The following is a 22827-nucleotide window of genomic DNA, read 5'->3' on the forward strand; positions in this document are numbered from 1 at the left end:
TGTCACAGCTTTTTATACAGTTAAGGAACACAGACATTAATTTTGCTTACATCAGGCAGAATAATGTCTTCTATGGCTCAGATCCTCAGATGTGTGCATAGGCATGAATAGAACGTGTGGGTGTCACTTACATTGCCAAGAGCCATCGGAAATACCCTTGCTAAGTGGCAGCTGCCAGCAGGAAAGGATGCAGGCAAAGCCCCTTTCATTCAGATGGCAGCCAGCTAAGGGTACAGGCAACATGAACTGTGGCTGTAGACAGTCTTCCAGCAGCTGTGTAACAGCAGCCTTGGGATGAGAAAAAGAAAAAGAAAGAAAGGGCCATGTCCTTCCTTGGCTGAAAGCTCTTCTGGAGTTGGCTATGTCCTAATGAAGGCTGCAGCTGCTCCCGCACTGTGAAAGTGACTGGGAGGCTTTGTAATGGAATGCAGAGCAAACAGGGAAGGCAGTTCTGGAAAGAGTTCCAAAGTAGCTGCCAAGATAGCGCCCTGAAAGGTGTCTTAGTGTGGCGGCCTGACACCAAGGCTCACTGCTGCAACATGTTCTAAGCTGCAGTAGGTTGTAGCAAGTTCTCCCAGTTAGTAAAGTCATGGTTAGCTGAGAGGGAACTCAAGATTTTCTTTCTGGAGTTGATGGGAGTTGTTTTTAGATACCTATTCACATCTCCAGGGTGAAAAGCAGTGTGGCAAATTTAGTTTTCCAAGTGATTCACTTGTTTGCACGTTTTCTCTCCAAAGCTGGAAAAAATTGCTGACACAAAAGAGCAAGTTTTCCCTGTCACTGGAGGATTCCAAGCACTTAAGGGGATAATCAATTCTGTGAGTATTGGGCAATAAGCTTCATGCTCCCTCAGGATCACAGCTTGCTCTACAGTCCCACTTAATTATTTACTGCAGTTATTTGTGCTCACACCTGTGTAGAGTTTGAGTATTCCCTACAAGCTTGGTGAGTTTGGTGGGGAGACAAATTAAGGAATGGCTGCTGTAGGTTTAGTCTGAAAACAGTTGAGTCTCTTACTCCAGGAGAGTTGAAAGCACCTGGTTAAAATCCTTAGGAATGAGTGCAGTGTAGGAACTGCCAAATCTTCCTATACAGAGAAGCATTCTAAATGCCTACTTCAGCCTTGACCTTAACCACTTATTTACTCAGGAAATGCTAAGGCTTTCAGTTCCTCTTTTTTCAGCATGCTGTGGGAAACTCCCATCAGTAAGATGAGGCCATTCAACTGGTTACTCTGATTTGCAAGAAGGAATCAAAGCAAGAGCAACATTTGGGTTGTGATCAGTGGTTTGACAGTATTTTGGCTGTGGGGTCCCAGTTTATTTGCCTTATCTTAAGTTACAGGTGGGGTGTTTTAGTGAAGGTTAACAGTACCTATAGGCAGCAGAATGGCAAAAAGCTTGCTGTCAAAAGTCAGGTCAGAACCAATAGTGAAATAATTTTTCTAGGAGAGATCTCACTTGAATTCATTTGCCTTTCCTTTTTTTTTTTTAATAAAGAAAAGATACAACTCACCCACAGGATATTACATAGCCATGAGTTTATCACTTCTCTTGAACAGTGTGGGTTTTTGTGGAAGTTAATGTCACAATGAAACAACTTATTTGCCTTCTTGGTGCTTAAAATAAATGTAATTTCAGAATCTTCCTTGCACATTGTGAAGCGCTATAATCAACCTTTTCAAGCAGTGACATTTCTTTTCCTGCAAAGACTGTAGAGCCTATGTTGTACTGCTTTTGAATAATCTCATTCTATGCCATTTGAAATCTTACAAGAATGAGCAAGTGCTAAGTGGTGCAACATGGAAGCCCCCAGTGACAGACTTCTAGAAAAGCTGAATGTTGAGCCCCAGCGGATGCCTTAGGTTCCTAAGGATCCTGTGTATGGAAGTGTCTGTTGAGTCAGAGCTTGGATGAAGGGCTTGGGACATTTGCATTCAGAGTCTCCCCCCAGCAAAGGGCATTGACCTTCAGGTTGGACTCTTCCAGTGAGTCACATTTCTCCACTCCTCTTGCTCTGCAAGGAAGCATCAGAAGTACACTCACTTGAGAGTACACTGAAGAGCTCACCTTAAGGAGCCTGTGGTTCAGAGCTGCCTGTGATTGAAAGACTGGTGTAAGCCATAGGTTGACTGACTACCCCTCCTTCTCAGCCACAGTGCTTTTGGGCAGGCTCTGGCTCCTACCAATGCTGCTCTGCCTCTTTGGTACCTCCCAGAAGCTTCCAAGCACTTTCACTTTTTTGTGGACAGAGTCAGGGAAACTCTCCAGATAAGATTTGGCATGTGGTGTCTGCACAAGCCTCAGTTCAGCTTCTTCTGCCACTTGTGAAAAACCCAAGTGTAAATCCCCCAGATCTGTGCATCCCATGGGTGTAGAGCAAGAAGAGAGACATAATGGGAGTGCTTTGTTTGAACATCAGCTTAGCAATAGCAGGGCCAATACAGAAAACTTGAGCTTTGGGTGCACTGTTCTGTAGCTCAAGGGCATTGCTCCTTTAAACTGTGACTGAGCTCCTGGGTTGTTTAGGCTTTCGTTTAACAGACTGCAGCTGGAATGCACGTTTCAGCACTTGGCTTACTGCTATTTCTGTCCTTAAAAAGACTCTCACATTGTGGCTATCAGGGCTGTGGAAAATGTTTCGCTGATAAAGGAGCACAAGAAGGTCTTTCTGATAGGAAATATCAACTGACTTCAGTCTTACCTGCATCAGTCTCATTTGTTAGGGTAAAGATCAAAAAAAAACCCAGGTATTGCTAGTGATTTGATAGCTCTAGGGAGTACTGGAACATGTCCAGAGAAGGGCCATGAGGATGATCAAAGGGCTGGAGCTCCTCTCCTATGGAGGAAGACTGAGAGAATTTGGGCTGTTCAGTCTGGAGAAGAGAAAACTCTGAGGAGACGTTATTGTGGCCTTCTAGTATTTGGAGGGGGCCACAAGAAAGCTGGGGAGGGACTTTTTAGGGTATCAGGGGGTGATAGGACTAGGGGGAATGGAACAAAACTAGAAGTGGGTAGGTAAATTCAGATTGGGTGTTAGGAAGAAGTTCTTCACTGTGAGGGTGGTGAGACACTGGCACAGGTTGCCCAGGGAGGTGGTGGAAGCCTCATCCCTGGAGGTTTTTTGCAGCCAGGTAGGATGTGGCTGTGAGCAACCTGCTCACAAGTGTGAGGTGTCCCTGCCCATGGCAGGAGGGTTGGAACTGGATGATCCTTGAGGTCCCTTCAAACCCTGACAATTCTATGATTCTGTGATTTGTCTCTGCTGGGCTCAGTTGTGTCAGTTTTTGGCTGCTACTTTGTTACACTTGCAGCAAATTCCAGGAGAGCGGAGCAGGGTTCATCTTCAGTTGCTGATGGGAATAAAGGGATGCTTTGTCAGAGGGTGTCTGCTAGTACCTGCTGCTGCACTTGTGTCAAGTCTAAGCAATTAGTCCGGTTTATTTGCTTTCAAGAGATGTACAAGATATGTTTAATTGTGGCCAGGAATTAACATTGAAGAGAGTTGAGATTCAGGAGAGTTGAGACTCAGAGAAAACCTAGCTGGGATGTTGAGAAGCTTTCATTGTGTTTTGAGCACCTTAGTTAAGATAAAATCCCAGCAAGGTGAGCAAGGATTTCAGCACCACCATGCTATGTTGGGTTTCTGTTGAATAATATCAACTGGGGATTCTGTGGAGAGAAAGAAGACTGGTGAAGTTTCCAGCTCTTCTGGCATTGCTCATGTCTAGCTTTACAAAGTAGCAACTAAAGAGCATTGTCAGGGTAAATGTAAGCAGGAGTTGCTGGAGGCGAGGTGCTAAGGCTCTCAGGAGCAGCTCACTGATGTGGTTTGGCTGGTAATTACATGGAGCATGGCCTCGGGAGCAGCCAAGGCAGTGTGAGCTATAAGGCTTTGGGAGAGCACAATTTACATTGTGTGTACATTGTGTGACAGCTTAGCAATATGTAAGGAAATGAAACCCATTCTTCTTTCCCTTCCTGTCCCGTGTATGATTTGTGTTACATTGTTGTTTATTTAAATCTGTTGGATAAAGAACTGTTTGGGAATTTGTTGTTTACTTTGTTAGATCTGAGGCCATCTGCCCTAACCAAAATAGCACCTTCCTGCCTGCTGCTGGGGGAGGCCTGGTGTGGCTGCACATCTCCTGATACCAGGGTGCAGTCTGGAAGCAAACTAACCCAAGACTGTCTCACCTGTGTCTGGCCACACATGGTCCTGAGAAGCCTTGGAGACCTTGTGCTTATTCACTAGCTCACACTTGCCCTAAGGGATCAGTTTCTGCAGGGTGGCAGACACTGTGGGACTGACATCCTTGAGGGAGTTGGATGCTATCTGAGGGATCAGGTAAACTCTTCTCCATAATGCAAAAACCAGAACTGGACTCCCCTGTAAAGGAGAGCAGCAGAAGATGTTTGTGTTCACAGAAGCAGGGCGTGTTGCCTTTCCAAACACTGTTCATTTTAACTGATCACTTCTGAAATAATGAATGGAGGAGTCATGAGAGGCAGCAGTGAAATCAAGGAGCTGGAAGCCAAGGAGCTGCTAGCACTTGAAGTCAAGACAGTGTCCATGGTGAGGCTGGAGTTTCTGTAACGTTCCCGGAACACTCCACTCTGAGTATCATCTTGCATTTCCAGTTTCTCCTGCAATTCTGTCATGCTTTGCCTGCTTTGGTGGCACGTTTCTCTGCATGAGGTTTGCACAGCTCAGCAAATCTGAAATGCTTTTTGTGTGCCACATTCTGAAAACCAAATCCAGTGAAAGATCCTTGCTTCCCCTTTCACTTAAGCAGACACAAGTCCTACTGATTTGTGAATGAAAGTTGTCTGGTTGTCTCTGCAGGCAGAATTGGACAAGGCTTGTGCCTTTAAAGTTACATTAATGGAGCTGTAGAAACATTATTAGAGTGTGTGACAGTTCTAAGTAGACTTAAACACATTTTTATACTGAAGTGAGTTGGCAGCACTTAATCCAGGAAGTTAAAATACACTTTGTACTTAAGAAACCCAACAAAACTTATCTGATAAGACTAGAGGGATGGATACATGCAGACCTTAAGAGGAAGGAGTCGATTTAGAAAGAGAGTTTAGAAAGAACTCAGTCTAGAATTGTTTTGTCTTTAGGTGTTACAAAATTTCTGAGGAACTCTACCTGAGAAAGGTTAGCATTACAACTGCTCAGTTACTGAGCTCTCTTTGGCTTGCTCGCTTTACAGGTGTGCAGCTTTCAGCACCTGACCAGGCACTTCTCACCCTGGATGTGGTGACAGCCATTGCCACCACTCCTTACCCCAGTGTCTGAACAGGGAAAAGGGGCCACACAGGCTGTTGACAAGGCCTGGTGAGAAGCAAACTCGTGCCTGTGTGCTGTAGTCTAACAAAGTTGGCAAGGAAAGAGGCAACCAACATACGAAGGACAGCAAGCTGCTGCCAGAGCATGGAAAGAGCAAAGCCTGGTGAGTGGTGGTCAGTTGTGGTGAGGTAGGCAAGAGGTTTTTCATTGTAGAGCTCACTGCACTGACTTTGCAGCAACCTGCTCCAGCTTTTGCAAGGGTCAGCATCGTGGGTCAGTCACAGCATCTCAGGTGTGAAGCTTTGCTGAGCCTCTTGTAAGCAGCTTGTGCCTCAGTGGCCAGGCAGCCTGGTTATTAAGCACTGATCAGGGGCTGTGCTACTTGGAAGCAGTTGATGCTGTGCCGAGTCAGCTCAGCTCACTGAGCTGGATTTCCTCCCTAAGTCTACCTTGCTTACAGTCTGCTTCCCCCTTGCTCCTTAACCTGTCTCCCTCAGCTGCAGATGAGGGGAGCAGGGTCAGCCAAGTGGCTGCATGCTGTTAAGATTTTTTCAAGAACAAAATCAGCTTAAACAGTTCATTATCAATTATACATCAACTTAATTGGATCATTTCCTGTAGGAAGAAAATATGCTCAGTTTATGCACTGGGAACCCAGGAAGCAAACTATTAAACATTTAAGGAGGTCGGGGGGGGTTGGGGGGGGAGAAATGCAACAAGTTATCATTAAAAGAATTACCCTGATTAAATCAGTCATCTTCTCTAATGCTCTTGGATGGTCTAATAGCCAGGCTGCACTGGGTGCAAGGTTTAGAACCCACATTGTGCTTTATTTTCCGTGTGACTGAGACCCAGTAGATAGTTTTGGGAATTACTGCATGTAGTTGTTAAAAGGAATCAATGGCCTGGAATAGAATGCTTTCTGCTCTACCCTTCACTGCTGTGCAGCCCTTAATTTGACATTCTCTGACATATTACAAACCATATAATGTTCTCCTGGAGAACAGAGAGCTTGATAAGCCAGCAACAGAACTGACATGGTTCCAGTTTGCGTGAGCATGCATGTGCCTTGTGATTTGGATTTGATTTGTCAGCTCTTCTTGCATGGCTATCAGTTCTGTTACATAAGGGATGCTGTAAAACTTGCTGAAAATGAAGCACTTAAAAGTCCAAATGAAATCTAGTGTTTCCTTAGTGATAAGTTTCTTTGAGCCAGATTTTCCTTTCTAATTAAAAAAAAAGCCCAAGCAAGTTTTTTCCTGTTAAGGAAAGTCATGGTTTGTCTTGATTCTTATTTGCATTACTTGATAAGTACTGGCTTTAGGGCTGTTCTTAGTAATTTGGGAGTAAAGGGTCTGGTGCTGTTAAAATATGCATCTCTTATGACCCACAGTTTTGTCATCTCCATGTAGCTTACTCAGTGATTGCAAATGAGGAGGTGCTGCTTAGACACTGTGCAATTAGAATATCCTCACTAACCTGACACTGCACCAGGCTTCTCCCTGATGGATATTTTATGCAAGACCGTCTGTCTCAGGGATTTTTCTTTTCATTTAGATAGGGGACACAATAGCCACCTTCCCCCTACCTCCTTTAGCCTGACTCTTTGTGTGCACCATTGCTGAGCAGTGTCAGGGAGCAGGCTGGCACGTGCAGCGAGCTGTGCTTAGGAGCACAGATGTTTGCAGCAGACAGAGGTAGATCCCATCCCAGAGGTATTAGGTGCTGTAGTTCCTTTGCTGTGACTTCTCTCTTTTAACCTCCTCCAAGCCTTCCTCTTTACATCCTGACCCTTAATCATAGCATAAGGGGGCAGAAATCCCATTCAGGTTAAAAACACCACCTCAAGAGTGGAAGAAGCCTATAATGCTGCTGGCATACATACAGCCCTGGTTTTTTACCACCCTGCTTTCACACATGGTCACTTGCACATGTTGTAAGGTTCAGTGGGTCCTATCTGTGGACAGTCAGCATTTCATTCTCTAGAAAAAAGAGAGAAAATGAGTACATGACACCAACTAAACACTGCCTGCTTTGCTTTCTATCTTTTCTACTGCCTCAGCAATACTGGGGAAAAAATGTTTTAAATTACAGGGTGGGGGGAAAAGGAATAAAGCTGCCAATTGCAAGTCTAAATGACTCATGGAAAAATAAACCCACATGGGAACATGGGTCCAGCTCATTGAATCAGCAGAAGTGAAGCAAGGAGCTAAACTAAGCACCTGTGTGAATTCAGTTGTGCTTGGTTCTACTTGACTCATTCTAAGCATTCCCTGGTCAGTACTTGATAGGAGCCAAAGGTGCAGGCAATCCCTAGCCAGGAAGCAGCCCAGGAAACCCCTCCTTATAGCTGACAATCTAAAGAGTCTTTGTCTGTGTGCACAGATCCACCTGAGCCTAGCAATGCTGGAGGTGGTTTTCAGTGCTCTTAGGTTATTGGACACTGTTGTGTGGGGTGGCTGTAGGGTGTGCCACCATCCCTTCCTGCCCTCCTTGCAGTCCCTCTTACCCAGTTCAGTGTCTGTTCTGCAGTAACCATTACAAGGTTGTAGGGGGCTAACTGGAGCGTGTTCACCACTGACTGAGGGCAGAACTAAAGGAGGTGCAGCTCAGTGGAGTGCAGGGCTTGTGGCTGGCTGAGAGGTACGTGGCACAGTGTGAGGAGAAGTACATCCTCCATGTGTCACACTGCAGACAAGCTTCAGCTTGAACCATGTTTGCAGTTTGCCATAGGTCCTAGAGCTGCTTTCCTCATGGTTGGCTGTGTTGCTCACTAGGTGTTGTGTTTATAGCATCTCTAGGGAAAATGATGACCCTGCATTTGGAATGGAGAGGGGAAAGCAAAAGGCCTGAAATCTCCACAGAAAAGCCACTGGAGTTGATTTAGCTGTTTGAGTAGCACCGAAGGCTTTCTGTGGTGCTGTTTTGCCATCTTTGAGTTGTGCAGCACACCTTTTGGAGTGAGGGCACACATGACTCTGTAGTGCTCCAGACACTAGCTAACCCTGCTGCGCACAGGCTCCTGCAGAAGCACTGTGGAAGAGATTCTCTTGCATGTTGGCATGTTTTGCCCGTGTCTTGCCATCCCTCAGCAGAGCACATAAGATCATTTTTAAAAGGTGAACATTTTCTTCCTCCTTTAAAACTTGGTTCTGGAAGTAGCAGGTTAGCTGCCTTCGTTCTGTGCATACATTTTCCTTGCAGAACCAGATCCCCTTCCTCTGTGAAGCGTCAAGGCAGCTGGATTTGGGGTGGGCTTCCAGTGAGCAGGGACATAAAGGGGTACATGTGTGCAGCTAAACTGTTGGGAGTGACTCTGGAAATCTTGGCTTGCTCAAAATGAGGAGCGTGCCAAGTCTGATCAGAAGGAACCCGAGAACTCTGCTCCTCTAGCAGCTCACACCAGCAACCACCTCACAGACTCACCTGGCATTTCCTAGTTTCAGAAGAGTGGAGTTAAAAACAGTCATGGTGGTTCAGTAAAGAACGCAGCTGTGCTGACGACCTGCCCCAGAGCCTGAGCTCAGCCCGCAGCTGTGGGGAGGAGCAGATGCCAGGCCAGTGATGATTTATGGTGCCCATGCTGCCAAAAACTTGAACTGCAGACTGGGGCTAAGCACAATCGACTGGGGCTAAGCACAATCGAATGGTGCTGTGAAATAAATTGACACTTAGCATATTTGGTTAATTGTTGATGTACAGTTGGGTTGCTCGTGGCTCATTACTGCTGCATTGTTCTCACAATTTCTTGGAACGTAAAAGTCATTAAAGTGCTGGAAGGGAAAGTTGTTTGAGCCTGCCTGTAACACTGTACCGCATGGTAGGGCTCTGCTCCACAGTATGTTCTGAGTGTGTGGCAGTCACAATACTTCAAAAGCTGCAGGAGCCGTTCTGCTTTGCTGCTTAAATCCTGAGAGCTTCTAAGAGGCAGCAGGAAGCGTGAGAAGTGAGTCAAGGCAGAGCTGGCCGCAGCCTGTGACAAGCAAAAGAGGCACTGGGAGCTGCAGAAGCCTCTCGTTTCCTGCAGGAAGAAATGTTTGTGTGAGGCAGGGGCAGGATCTGTGACAAGGCAAAATGAATCCACAGAGGTGGAGTTTGCAGAGGCTTGTGCTGGTTTGGGGCCAGACAGATCGTCTCTTGCCCCGAAAGGGACAAAAGAATGAGACTCACACAAACGGATTGGAGAGTGATGGAAAGTTTAAATGGAAAAGCAATTGGTGAAGCTACAGAGAACTACAAACTACAAAGCATAGTGACAAAGAGTATCCCAAAATGTACAGAACCCCTCACAGAATTCCCAAAGGCTTCCCAATCCTTCCCTTCTTCCCGCCTGAGGGTAAACCCAAATCCCCCAGGGCTCTTTCTTCCCCCTCCCACTGCTAGGCAAGTCTCAGGCTGGCCAGGTCTGAGACTGCCCCCCCCCTCCATTCTCCTCCTGGCATTAGGCCTAGACAGGCCTAAGAGGCCTTGAGGATACTCCCCCAGCATTACCCAATAAGAGAGGACATCTCCCAGGGGAGCAGAGAGGGAAGAAAGAGGAAGAGAATGACTTTGCAGATGGCTTTATAGGGCACAGGATTTATGGGTAGAAATACGCTGTTTCCTCTGTCCACCCCTATTGGGTGAGCACCCAGGACACCAGAGGTGTATCTCATGCAGCAGTGGCAGGGGCCACCCAGCCTAAACTGCCACAAGGCTGTAAGCACTAACGAGTCTTACATCATCTTGTTCTCTGGCTGCCTTTTGGCAATTCGTTGCAGGGACATCTGCCTTTTCTATGCTAATGTAATTACTGGTGTAGGTGTATTGTTTCTGCAGCTCCAGTCTAACAAAACGGGATCCTGTTTCTCAGTTCAGACACCTACAGGTCAGAAACCAACAATGTTCTGTAAAACATCTCTAATTGAATTAAATGTTTTATTAATGACAGAAATGCTAAACTGCTGATTTAGGAAGTGGGCTGTGAAGTTTGTGTGAGCCTTGGGGAGCCTTCTGGTGGGAAGTGCTTAGCAATTCAAGACACTGATAAGGATTGATAGGGATCAGAAATACTGCTTAACAATCAGGTTGTTCATGGAAAAATTCCCTAGGTGAAAAGTGGTCCCAAACTTCAAAGTTTCTGCAGCTGTTGTAAGAAAAACTCACAGGTGTACTTACTTGTGCCAGAGGAAGAGTAAAGTGGCATTGAGCACACAGCTGTGGCTTGTTAGACTCTGAAATAGCTTCAGATGGAGAGAGGAGACAGTTGGACAGTGTAGGGCTTGAAGAGAAGATGGGAATAGCAACCACTCGGTAGTTCCTCCACAGCTCTCCTGTTCTGAAGCTGGAAGACAACAGGACAGTGGCTCACAGGTTCCAATTCTGTTTTGCACTTCAGCTGGGGGGGAAATGTATCTTTCTGGGACAGCTAACCTTCAGGGAGGTGACTAGCAGGAGAGAGCCTTTGTAAGCCCAGGAGAAGAGCACCCTGTATTTGGTGTGGAGCTCTGGAAATGAAGTGGGTGGCATCACCTCTCTGAATCTCTCCCTGTGTGCTGTAAAACTAAGGCAGTTTACAGTCTTAATGGCACTTATTTTCTGTCAGCAGAGTGCTTAACTGGCCCTTGCAAGGATGGCCTTATATAGTGATTATTTCAACAGTTCTTGTGGGCAGTAGGTCTCTAAATAATGAACTTGCAGTGCCAGGTCATTCCCTTGCTTATCCTGAACCGAGAAAGACCAGGAACGCTGCCAGCAGGACAGGCAGAGAGGAGCGGTGACACTGGCTGTGCTTGGTACAGTCCATGGGGGCTGACCTGCAGGAATTCTCTGGTTTTTATTTCCCCATAACGTGGAGATAGGAATCAAAATGCTGAGTCCTTTTTTGGAGGTGGGATGGGATGCTCAGCTGCTCTGAATTGTTGGGCTTGCACTCAGCTTGAAGCTGTGTTCTTTCCAGAGCGCTCTCTTGTTGTCTCAGCAGGTCTAGGTGCCTGCAGAGTGGCTGTTTTTCAAGCGCTCCTTAATGCTTGTAAGTGGGGTTGAAGCAGGCAAGGGTTGTGGCAGCAGTTTGTGGGGAGACAGGAGATCAGAGGAGGCAAGCTTCTCTGTTTGGTGGAGCTCAGGTTGCTTTTTGTGCTAACAAACATGTACTTGCCATTGCTCTGCTGGACCTGGATATGTAGCAGCAGAAATCACTGGCAAGCAGAGTAGGCAAAGTCAGAAAAGGTGTGTTTAAAGGAAGGAGAGATGAGTCAAGTAGGACAGAGTGACCTTTACTGACACTGTTAGGCCAGCTGGGGAGCAAGCACAATTTTGGCAAATGGAGGTGGAGAGGGGACAGTAACAGGACTTTATGCTGTGCACATGACTGCAAGGACCTGAACTGATTCCAGCTGGTAGATGATGCATGAATGCCTGCTAAAAATAGAGCACTTATTACAGGGAAGGCTGCATAAAGGCATCAGGAAAGTTTTCTGAGAGGAAAATTGAAACCCACTGGGTTGTGGGGGGGGGAAATCACATGTTATCACGAGAAAGTGGAAGGAAGCTGAACTGTCAGTTGTTTGTGTTTAATCCTACAAGCTTCAAGAGTCAGCAGAAACCCCATTAGCTGCTCAGAGCAGGGGATTAACATTTCAGTACTGGGTATCACAGTTCCCTCCTGGGCAGTAACAAGGAGTAAGAGCCCTGCCGTGGCAAGAGAGCAAGGTCTCCTTGTTAGGTTCCAGCACAGCTGTAGTCAAACAGGCTTGACCACTCCTTTTGAGATGCACATTTTTCAAGTGGAAGATGAAGTAGTCTGCAGTAACCAACCCCTGAGTGCTGGGTATGCCTCTGTTTAAGTGACCATGTGTCTGTAGATGGTGAAATGTGACTTGGCTAAAGCTAGGGGTGGTGTCCAAGACCTTTAGAAGTACAAATCAGTCAAAAGGGCCTAGTTCTTCCTTTCTCTTACTCTCCATCCCTTGCATTTCTAAGTCACCTGTAGGATTATTGTTTTGTCTCAGCCTTTTGGAAGAGTATTCCCTGACTGGTTGGAGAACCAAAGCAGGCTGACTGGTACAGGAGTGAAGCTCCCAGCTGACAGAAAGCAGCACAGTGGAGAACACCGTATGCTCCTGCTCTGCTGTGCATGGGGCAGGAGGCCAGCACTTGGAATAACTTGCACTTGGCTTGACCCACAGATTGCTGGAATACTGCTTCTGACTGGATTTGGTTTTGGATCAGGCTCCTTGTGACTAATTTTTTGGCTTAAACATTAGAATTTTGGTTCATGGAAAATCAAGTTTGATATCTGGACAGAAATTTCAAGACCATAATCAGGCACCATTACGATTTAAAGGTTGCCCCATGTTTAACAAACTAATCCAAGTCTTAAGAATTCTTAGGAGGCTTCACTGTGCAGGCCTGCAGAAGTTCTGCATTGCCAAGGCCATGTCCTAAGTTGTGCATGTGTACTTTTAGGGACAAGCCTTTGCCTTAAAATATTTCTCACTGGAGCAGCACTCCAAAACCTCCTCTGACCAGTTTCCTCCTTTGCAATAGGTTTTGAAGCAATCATGCACTGAGATTTTATATTTGGAGCCATCCAGTGTCTGCGTAGGAGGTAAGCTTTTATCATTTTAAAATACTATTCAGTGATTACAGAACTGCCATTTCCCTATTTCATCCAAAGAGAATCCCCAGGTTTCTAGAAAACATTTCTGTAAAGAAATCCTCAAGGAATTTAAACAAGATCAGATCCTTCTTCTGACTCATTTGATCCCTCAGAGGAACTGTCTTCAAGGGCCTGCTCCCATAGTTTAGGTCATGCAGGTAAACATCTAAGACTCCTTTATCTGCCTCTCTCCCATTAGTCTTGCTCTGCACTTGCCCTCTTGCTCAAAGTAGTGACACTCATTGTGTGATACTCACATAGGGCTGTACCCATGGTCGTAGAGTTCAGTTCTGGGAATCCTGGTAACCAAGATCCATATTCAAATTCATGGCAGTGTTTCTAGTGCCCTGCCCCAGATTTGTGCAGTGCAAGCAACAAAGCCTTTGGCTGTGTTTTGGAGCAGCAAGTGGCAATACATTCATAAAGTGGAAGAGTTGCACAGAATTTTGAGGGCCTTTCTTCTTTCTGTGTTTTACAGTGCACACAGAGTTTGAGACTGATCACAAGAAGGTAGTTGCAAAATCTTCTTTTTCCGATGTTTTTGTAGTAATGTGGATGGTCTGAATTGAAATCAGTCACCTTGGAATACAGACCCTTTAACTTCCTCTGCACAGCTTGCAAATAGTGTGGCCCTCCTGCAGCTTCCAGAGGAACAGGACTAATGAGAAATGTTTGCTTCATTAAGTGGGCCAGAGGGTCTTTTTGCTATGACACTCAGGTTTCTCACTGACCAGAGAATTCACTGAGGAACTATTCCTTACTGAGCCCCAGATCCTGTAGCATTCAGAGTCTCTTTTAATAGGCTTGTCTCAGTGATGAAGGTTTGGGAACAAATCCTTGTTTTTCGTGTAGTCATCCAACTGAAGAGTGCAGTCCCAGGGGTCACTTAAAAGGCAGACCTGAGTAAATTTGAAGCATTACTGTGTTGTGCTTCATTTACTGCAGGTTTCTTTGGATTCTCCTTGCCTAACTTAGTGCAGTGCACTAAAGATTGGTGATGTGAGGCTTTTGTTTTCTTTTCTCCAGAGGAGTTTCAAGTTGTTCTTAGAGGGAATGGCTTAACCCTTGGTGGGAAGACTGATGGCATTACTTGTACCTATCAAGTGAATGGAACTACCATTTGTAAGTATTGAAGTTTGAGATGAGCTGCCTTAATATTTCCTAATGAGTGATTTATTCTGCTTCTCATTGCCTCTTTTAATAAAATCAGAATGAGAAGAACAGGAAATCTTTCAGGATTAGTAAGAAGGTGCAGGTTATTTCATATCTTGCTCAGTGGCTTGAGTTTCCGACTAATTGCTATTAGCTGTAAACCATGACTGGTGTTTGGCAGCCCAGTTGGCTGTGGGAGTGGACATGGTGAGAACTGTCTGGCTCCTGGTGTTCAAGTGGGGAGAGGTTTGCTGACAGAAGAAACATGACCACAGGGTGTACTGGCCAAGTGCCCCTTCTTGTAAGATGGCGCAGGCCAAGACATAGGCTCTCACCCTGATTCCCACAGCTATTGTTTTCCAAGCTGCTGTTGTCTTGGAGCGTCTCTGTCCATGCTGTGGTGTACCCAGTGTGGTACCATCCTGCTGTTTATTTCAGAGGCTTGGTAGGGTGTGGGTGCCCCTCCTCTTCCTGGAATTCCTGCAGAGATGTAGAGTAAGGCCACGTCAGAGCAGTTGGCACAATTTTGTCCTTATATTTTACCATGGTTCATCAACTCAGTGTCTCAAGCAGCACTCTCCTGCAGGGGTGGTCTTGCTGCAGCCAGCTCCCTAGCTGGACTCGAGTTTCCTGGGCTACAGAAAGAAATGCTGTTTCAGAGTGATCATAGCATCTTTTACAGGCACTTTCCCTGCAGCTTTGTCTGGGTTGGTGTTTTGTTTTGGGAGGTGCACATGGGTGGTTTGTTGTTGTTAGTGCTCAACATTAGCCAGTGACAATCCTTAGTAATTCCTTCATCAAGCTACAAGTATCACTGCAGAAATTTTTCTGAGCAGACTGCTGCAGAAGTTAGAAAAGCTCTAAAAGTCATTGCCAGCTAGTGCAGAGTGTTTTCTTCATGCAAGGTTTGCTCATGGAGAGTGTAATTTTCAGCAAAATACTCAGGACTTGGTCTTCCCTTGCTCAGTGCATTAACTTGCAGCAAGGCAGATGAAAAGTCATGCTGGAATTTGGATTAATCTCTGTGTGTTGCTCTATTCCTTGAACTGGCACAAGGTAGATGATGGTGGAAAAAAAGTACCATTAATGGAAACCTCTGCTGGTTTTTATATCCAGAAGCTAAAGGGGATGGCTAGTCTAACTACATCCAACTTCTTGTTCCAGCAGTATCCTTTAGAAGCGAGCCAGACTGGAAAATGACCACAAATGCACCTGTAGATAAAAACAACTCATTTTTTCCCTGCTTCTGTCTGGTTTTTGTATTAGCCTGTCTTTAATTCCTACCCAACTGAACATGTGTTTCCTGTATATTTTCTTCCTTGCTCTGGATATCAGATATACTGGAATGGGCTGCCAATCTCTTCTGCCTCTTAAATATCTAAAATAATCTGGAAGAATAACAGGATAACTCTGGATAAAGGCAAACCATGCATATAAATTCTACTTGTGTAAATTTCCTTTCAGTTTCAATAACATAGCAAACAAAGGTAGCAGTTTTTTAACTGTAGCTTGTTTATTTAAACTTGGGGCATCAACTAACTTCATGGAGCCTACAGTTTGGAATGTGGCAAAATTGTTGCTGTTGTTGTGTATTTATTATTGTGATGTTCCTTCCTCTCTGAGAAGGGAGGAAACAGCCTGGTTGAGTTCCGAGTAAACACAGCTGATTTCGTACTCTGTAGGGTAGAAATCTGAGATAGCAGTTACCTGACCTGAGGATAGTTAGAACCTAAATTGTCTGGTTTGCAGCTCATCAGAACTCCTCAGTTCTGTTCTTGCTCTGCTCCTGACGTGTTTCCCATGAGCAGTCATTTCTCTACAGCCCGGTCTGTCCAGATGGGAAAGTAAAACAACAACACCTCCTTCACTGGAGGGTTTTGGGGCTTGGGTCAATGTGGCTGTGTTCATAGTGGCATTCATGCCACTCATGACCTGGTGGAGGCAAAGTACTAGAGAATGTGAGAAGTGAGGAGGAATTTAGCCATTTTCCACAAACATTACAAATCTAAACCTCCCCTGTCCTGCTGGCAGGTGCTACTGTTGGACTAAAGTTGTGGCATTGTTTTGTAGCTGTGCTAGCAGCAGACACTAGAAATGGAGTACTTAATGATGGGCAGCTTGTGGTGCTGTTTGGATTCAGGGCTGAGCTGCCAACAGCATCCCCTAGGAACTTGGATTGCAGTATGCTCTGTGCTGCAAGTGGGAGAAGAATCCGCTGTGGAGAACGGTCAGAGGAAACTGGCAAGGGTGGGCAGAAGCCTGGGACACAACCTGGAAGGAAGGTTCAGTTTGTAACATCTATGAGACAGGAAAAGTGGCCAAAGCCATTAAATAGGATTCATGCAGGCTGTTGCAGGGCTGGAAGTGCTAAGATGAGCTCTCCCCTTCCACTGAGAACAAGGGGCAACAGGGTGCAAATTCTGCAGTAGGTCTAGGTGAGGTATTAGGAGCATGGCTCTCCCTGTACACATTCCTCAGGCCTGGAGAAGGTTACCTGGAAAGCCTTTGAGCAGCTTGGAGGGAGGATCAGTGATGAATGACTGAAGTGTGTTGTCTTCTTTAAATAACCCTAGCCGTGTGTTCTGCCCCTGCTCTCTGCAGTCCCCTGATTGCTCAGCCTTCCCTAGCTGTGCCATGCTGGAGATAACTGCTCTTGGGCAGGGCGAAGACCCGGACACTTGCTAGCATCTGATGGGAGGTCTATGGGCTGCCTTTTTCCCCTTGGCTTTAGGAAGGGTGTGCTAAGGCACAGGAAGGGAGGGGATGGCAGAGCAATGTATTTATTGCAAGTTGCAGCATAAAATCACAATCTGCTATGTGGGGTCTCGTCAGAGGCCTGCTACAACCCACACAGGTTCTTGTCTTCAGCAATGCACAAGAGCAAAGCTTTAGGGAGTAGTACAGGAAGGAAATAAGGAAAATTAATGTGATCCCCTGACAGACAAGGTCATTCTCTACAGTTCTGTGCTGGACTCCCAACACTTTTGTCTCTTGGGAAACCTGAGAGAACAGAGGAGCAAGGATGAACAAAGGATTCTTTGAGGAAGGATGTGGTCCCAAGAAAGGGAAAATTCTTCTTGTGTCACAGCATTCTTCTCTGCAGAAAATTGGCAGTCTCAGCAGAGCCCACACCATCTGGGGCATGATGGAGGCCACTGGCACGAGGATGGACTCCAGTGTTCCCGAGAGCTTGGGCGCCGCTTGGGGACCAGCCTCAGAGCAAACCCTTGTTTTGTCAGCTCTGGTGTTAAATGATGCATTTGGCATCTTTCTCTTTCTGCATTTATAAAGAACCATTACCAAATGCTAGAAAGGAACCCTGCCAAATATGGCTGTGGGATAGAAAAATAATCTATGAAACATACCATTAAGACAAAAACATATGGCAATGTGCTAATCCCTCTCCCCCACCTCACAACTAGCCCAAATCTAGGCCAAGCAGACAGTGCAGATTATAGCACATAAGAAAAGCTCATTCATGCTAACAGCTCCTCCTTCAGCTGCCCTGAACTACTTGTGTGTCTGCCTGTTCCCTAAATGCGGGACAGAGTCCTCTCCAAGTTTATCTGGCAGATCATTTATCTACTCTCATCCTTAAATCAGGAAACAGTCCATGCTTGCAAGAGCAGCTCCAGTATGGAAATTAAGAGTCCTGTCACGGGGAAGCTTCGGAGGCTGGTTCTGTACTCAGAACTTCCCATCTTACCAAATGGATGAGGTGAAAGAGCTCCCTCCTCTCCTCTTCACAGCTGCAGAGGAGGAGTGCTCATGGACATGGTGCTCTCCAAGTACCTGCTTTCAGAGTGTCAGAGCTCCTCAAACTGCTGGGGACTCAAAATCCTGAGGAAACATGGAGAAACTGGCATTGTGGTGGCAACTGATGAAATTGTCCTTGAATGCAGCGCACAAGGCAACAAACCTTTATCTTCCAGATGTTAGGAAACCCCTAATAATGTTCTTGCTCTGCAGAAGTGGCCTGGATTCTAGGAAACGATCTCTGGAAGAGCATGAGCTGACCTGAGTAAAATCAGCAGTGTAATGTGGGCTCACACTCTCATTTAGGATCAGCTCAGGGTTCCTGCGTTCAAGGTGCAGCTTGAAAAAAGCAGCAGCTTTATTCCCTAGCTCTGCCTGCCCTGCTTGCAAGTTCCAGACACCACTGAACCACTCACCACTAGCTGTGAGGAAGGAAGGGACATTGCAGCATGTTCACACCTCGGCTTCTGATTGAAACAGCGCAGTAATGAAGCTCATGTGATTTGTTCTTGCAGATGAAAAACCAAAAACAGTGGAATCTGATTTTTTGCTCTGCCCTGCACCCATCTTATACAAAAGCGGCCAGTAAGTACTTGGAACAAATTTCCCCCTCTGCTTTTCCGGAGCTGGGCTCACTCTTGCTGATGTTAATCATGAGGGACTTTGGCTAGAGGCAGTGCTTTGTTGGTTTTGGGGAGGGGTGGTTTGTTGGTTTTTTTGGTTTTGATTTGTTTTGTTTTTTTTCTCCTTCATTCTTGTGCTGTTTCTCTGGTGCATTTGCCAGCTTTGGTGTGGGCTTTAAGTAGTCATGTGTGACCAAACCAATTTGGACAGTGCCCTAAAAATGAATATTCAGCCAGTTTATTAAACACTGAAAAGGTCTGGCTTGTCAGAAGTTTTATGCAGATTAGTTGTTATAACAGGGCATAATATGCTCTCTTCTGGATAATCTTTGTGCTCATTGTTAAATAGATTACATTATCACTGACACTTACAAGCTATTATTAAAATTATGTGTCACGATGCATAGTGCTGCTCACCACGTCAGGGTAACAGCAGCAGCAATCCCCTCACAGCGCTGTGGCTACACTGCGGTTCCAGCCGTATTCTACGTGTCACTGGCCATGGCTGCGCATTACTTCTGGCCCTTTGAGAACTAATCCTTCCCTCCTCCTCTCAAATTCAGACATGCCCTAGGCTTTAAAGATCACTTCAACTTCGTTGTTCAGATTTGTGAAACTCTAAGCTAGTCCGAAGTCTGAAAACTGCATGTCGGGTCTTGGTGCTGCAGGAGGATGAAGGCTTGCAGGCTGCTGGTTTTCTCTTTGCTCTGCAAGTGGTTCTTCCCAGAGAGCTGTTTGGAATGAGGTCAGTGTGAGTCCAGCAGGAAGCACAGAAGTTCTTACAGCTCTCTAGTGCTTTTTCTGTGGCCCTTCTCTAGCAGTTTGAAGCCTGAGCAAATTGCACTGATGGCTTTCAGTGGCTGCTTTGCTGAGTTAAACAACAATCGGTCACCCCAGTTGTGCTGTAGAGCTGACAGCAGAACCCCAAATACACATCTGGCTTGTGCATTCAGTAACAAGTGGGAAGAAGACAGTTGGAAAGCAGTAACTTCAGTGATTAACCCCAGTGAGAGAGGGTGAGATGAATCACTGCAGGGTTGCTGCATCGGAGCCTCTGTGCAGCAGCCAGAGCTCCCCTCTGAGGAGTGCAGGGATCACAAGGGTGGTTATCTGGAGAGCAGAGCAAGGGGTGGGTTTTTAATGCTGTTACTGAAACATTCTTTCACATATCTATGCAAAGTGTTGATCTTGTTGGATGTGCAGCAGGAGTTGGTTAGCCCTGTGTGTCTGTGCATGAAACAGAGCACTGCAGCATTTCTAGCTGAGCTGGGCTGTGTGTTTGTGTGCCAGCTGTGCAACAGAACAGCTGGGACAGACTGCTTGGAGCTAGAGCAAACCAGCACCATGTGCAGCTGGGAGAGAACCAGTTCTGTCATCAGAACATTGTAAATCAGTCCAGCTAACAACCCCTCCTCTCCATGCCAACTATTTCACTGGAGTTACCTTACAAGAGAAGGGGAACAGCAGCCAGTTAGGTCCTCAGTACTGAACACCCCAGGACTGGAAGCTGTAAATGCCTTTCCACATACTGTTAGTCTGAGGGTATGCAAAATAGGGATGTGAAATGCCTGGAATGCTTCTGTAGATGAAAGCAACAGTGGCAACTACTTGAACATGCTGCATTTGAAGTGAAGAGCTTGTTTGGCCTGTGAAGCATTGCTGCAGCAGACAGCTGCAGACCACAGTCCCGACTGGGCACCCTTCTTCTCAGCAGTGTTTGCAGGAAGGAGTGCAGGAGCAACACGCATGACCTGTACAGGTTCACAGGAGAAAGATTTGTTTTCAGAATTTACTGTGTGAAATATGCTTCCATAACCTGATACTGAAGCAATTACAGCTTTGGCCCCAGGATAAGCAGTTTGCTGTGCAGAAGAGTGACAGCTAGAGGGATCTGTACATACTTGAACTCTTGACTTCCCATTGGCACAGCTCAGGCTATTGCTGGATAACTCCCAGTAATTCCTCGTGTGCTGCAGCTAATACTAGTTGCTAATGTAGCAACAACTGGTCTGCTTTATTTTCTAGTGCTCTTTTGACTGGAACTAAAAGCAACACAAGCAGGCAAAGTTATCTTCGTGACTTTTAAATGTGCAGCTTTGTTCCTGAGTAAACAGTAGAGACTCAGCAGGTTTCATTATATTTTTTTAATTGAAGGCATTTCCAGTGACTGATGAGTTTGCAGTTTTCACATGCAGAAAACAGAAACCCACCTGGCATAGGTTGAAGCACCCAAGATGCTGGGTTGGTAAACTCTGCCTCCTGGACTTAGGCCTTTGCGTGTTTCTACTTTCCAGTTGCTGGCTTCATTTAGTTAGGAGCCTCACCCTATACCAGCTGTAGATTTAACCAAGCTTTCTTCTCAAAGCCTGTTTTTTTCACAGTGCCATGTAGCAGCTGGATGTGGTGTCCTTAGGTAGTGTGACAACATGACTGTGCTGCTTGTGGCATTTCAAATACCTTCTTGTTGTGCCACTTTGGAAGTGCAAAATCATGTAGCCTTCTTACAAACCCAGCTCATTTAAGACCCCTGATTAGCTAACAAATGAGAACTGATTGGGATTTCTACAGGAGCATTATATGCTCTGTTAGAAATGTTAGAAGGTATTGAATTCATCCAGAGAAGATGCAGGAAGATGAGACAAACCCGAGGTGAATTGTTTCGCTTCATGTACTTGGAGAGACCACTTCTCTATGGTCAGGGCAAATGTGACACTAAGCTAAGCTGGTTTACTGGAAAGGACTCAGGTCCTATTGCACTGGACAATTAAAGGCCAAATGTTTTTAGGATCTGGCTGAGTATTTGAGAAGCTAAGTTCCTGTTTTTAGCTTAAGCTGAAATGTGCTGTCCTGCCACAGCTCGAAGGATGCAAGCTGAGTCAGAATGTCTTTGCTCTGTCTGCCACTTTGGGTGTTTCTGTAGTGGTGTGCTTTGCAAGGAGGCAGGGTGTATTTTGTAAGTCTGTGTTCTTGCCCCACCTTTGCTTTTGTTCTCTACATCTTGCTCTTGAGTTCTTAGAGTATGCATTCAGGAAAGCTGTCTGTAGGCTTGGCTCCCAAACAGATGGCTTCTGGTCCTCTGAGGCAGTGGCAGAACCCTCTGCCTTCTGTGATAGACCAGCATACATTTGTCTTCTTTCCTCAGCATGGACAGATTCTCTTTTCTTTGATGAGTAGATGGTAATAATAACAATTTAAACCAGCACAACAATACAGTGTTTTACCGAAACACTTGTAGTGAATATTTACTTGTCTACTACTTAACTACCTCTGTTTGTTTGACCTCTAGTTCCTTCTTGGAGTATTAGGGAAAGACATTTTGGATTTGCTGGTGCCTACGGAAAAAATCTAGCTTGGTCTTGTGCGAATAACTTGAAGCAAAACAGGGAAGGTTAGGTCTAGGCTAGGCAGTGAGTTACTCAGAATGAACCATCAGGCTGAGAAATTACTGCTCTTAAAATAGTGTAGAGAACTACCTCAGTTTATTTTGTAATGCAGCTGCAATGTTGCTGGTCAGCTTCTGCTTTTGTGCATCCTGCACTTGAATTCTCCAGTGTTTGCACTAAGATTAGCTCACAGAATGAAGTGAGCCTTTGCTAACAAGGATGTCATCTTCTCACCACTTCAAACATGTTGGCTGTCTTTCTGAGCACGTGTACAAACAGCTGGTTGTTTGGAACACCAAGTGAAGGGCAAGTACAGGGTTAAGTGGGATCACCGCTTTCCTTTCCTGTCACAGGGTTTCCATCTCTCAGTTGAATGACATTGACACCCTTGCAGTGAATGGCACTTGACTACCTGTCTGAGGGGTGTCCTAGAAACAAGTGGGCAGTATCCTTGTCTTCGGGCTTGTCAGCTTGAAAAATAACAAAGCCAAAAAGGACTAATCCAAACCCAAACCCGAGTGCAAGTCAATCCTTCCCTGCTCACAGTTACCTTGACTGGGGCTCGGCGTGCAGAGATGGTGCAGTCTGCACTGCTGCTTATTAATGACCTCATTTGCCTCCCATTCAAATTGTGTTGGCTTCAGCTTGCATATATCCCTTCCTACATCCTGTCCAACATGAACAGCTGGTGGCACTTAAAAAGCAAAGATTAAATAGGAATTATTTCTCGTGTGGTAGGCAGGAAGATTGCTGTGCTTGTATTCCCAAAGTCTTGGCTGCCTCTGCCTCTAGAATAGCTGACTTGGGTTTGGTCTCTGGTGTGCAGCTCACTTGAAGTAATGCAACCAACTATGGGCAGGGTGTTAGCAGTCAGCAGGGGGTTTATGCATGCCTAGTAGTGAGAGATCTTGGCAGCAGCACAAGTTCACAAGTTTAGTGGTGACTTCAAATGCACTTCCTATCCAAATGTTCCACTGTG

At 45.7% G+C, this 22827-nt stretch overlaps 1 protein-coding gene across 1 annotated transcript in view; it reads left to right on the forward strand.

Moving 5' to 3' along the window:
• Nucleotides 1-22827, forward strand: part of ANTXR2 (ANTXR cell adhesion molecule 2) — an 80801-nt gene that overhangs the window by 9547 nt on the left and 48427 nt on the right. The window contains exons 6-9 of the mRNA XM_054392260.1: nt 738-818; nt 12823-12883; nt 13961-14056; nt 18358-18427. Of these exons, the coding sequence (XP_054248235.1) occupies nt 738-818; nt 12823-12883; nt 13961-14056; nt 18358-18427 (308 nt within the window). The remainder of the gene's footprint in view (nt 1-737; nt 819-12822; nt 12884-13960; nt 14057-18357; nt 18428-22827) is intronic.

Source organism: Indicator indicator, chromosome 25 (genome assembly GCF_027791375.1).
Source record: "Indicator indicator isolate 239-I01 chromosome 25, UM_Iind_1.1, whole genome shotgun sequence".
NCBI lineage: Eukaryota > Metazoa > Chordata > Aves > Piciformes > Indicatoridae > Indicator > Indicator indicator.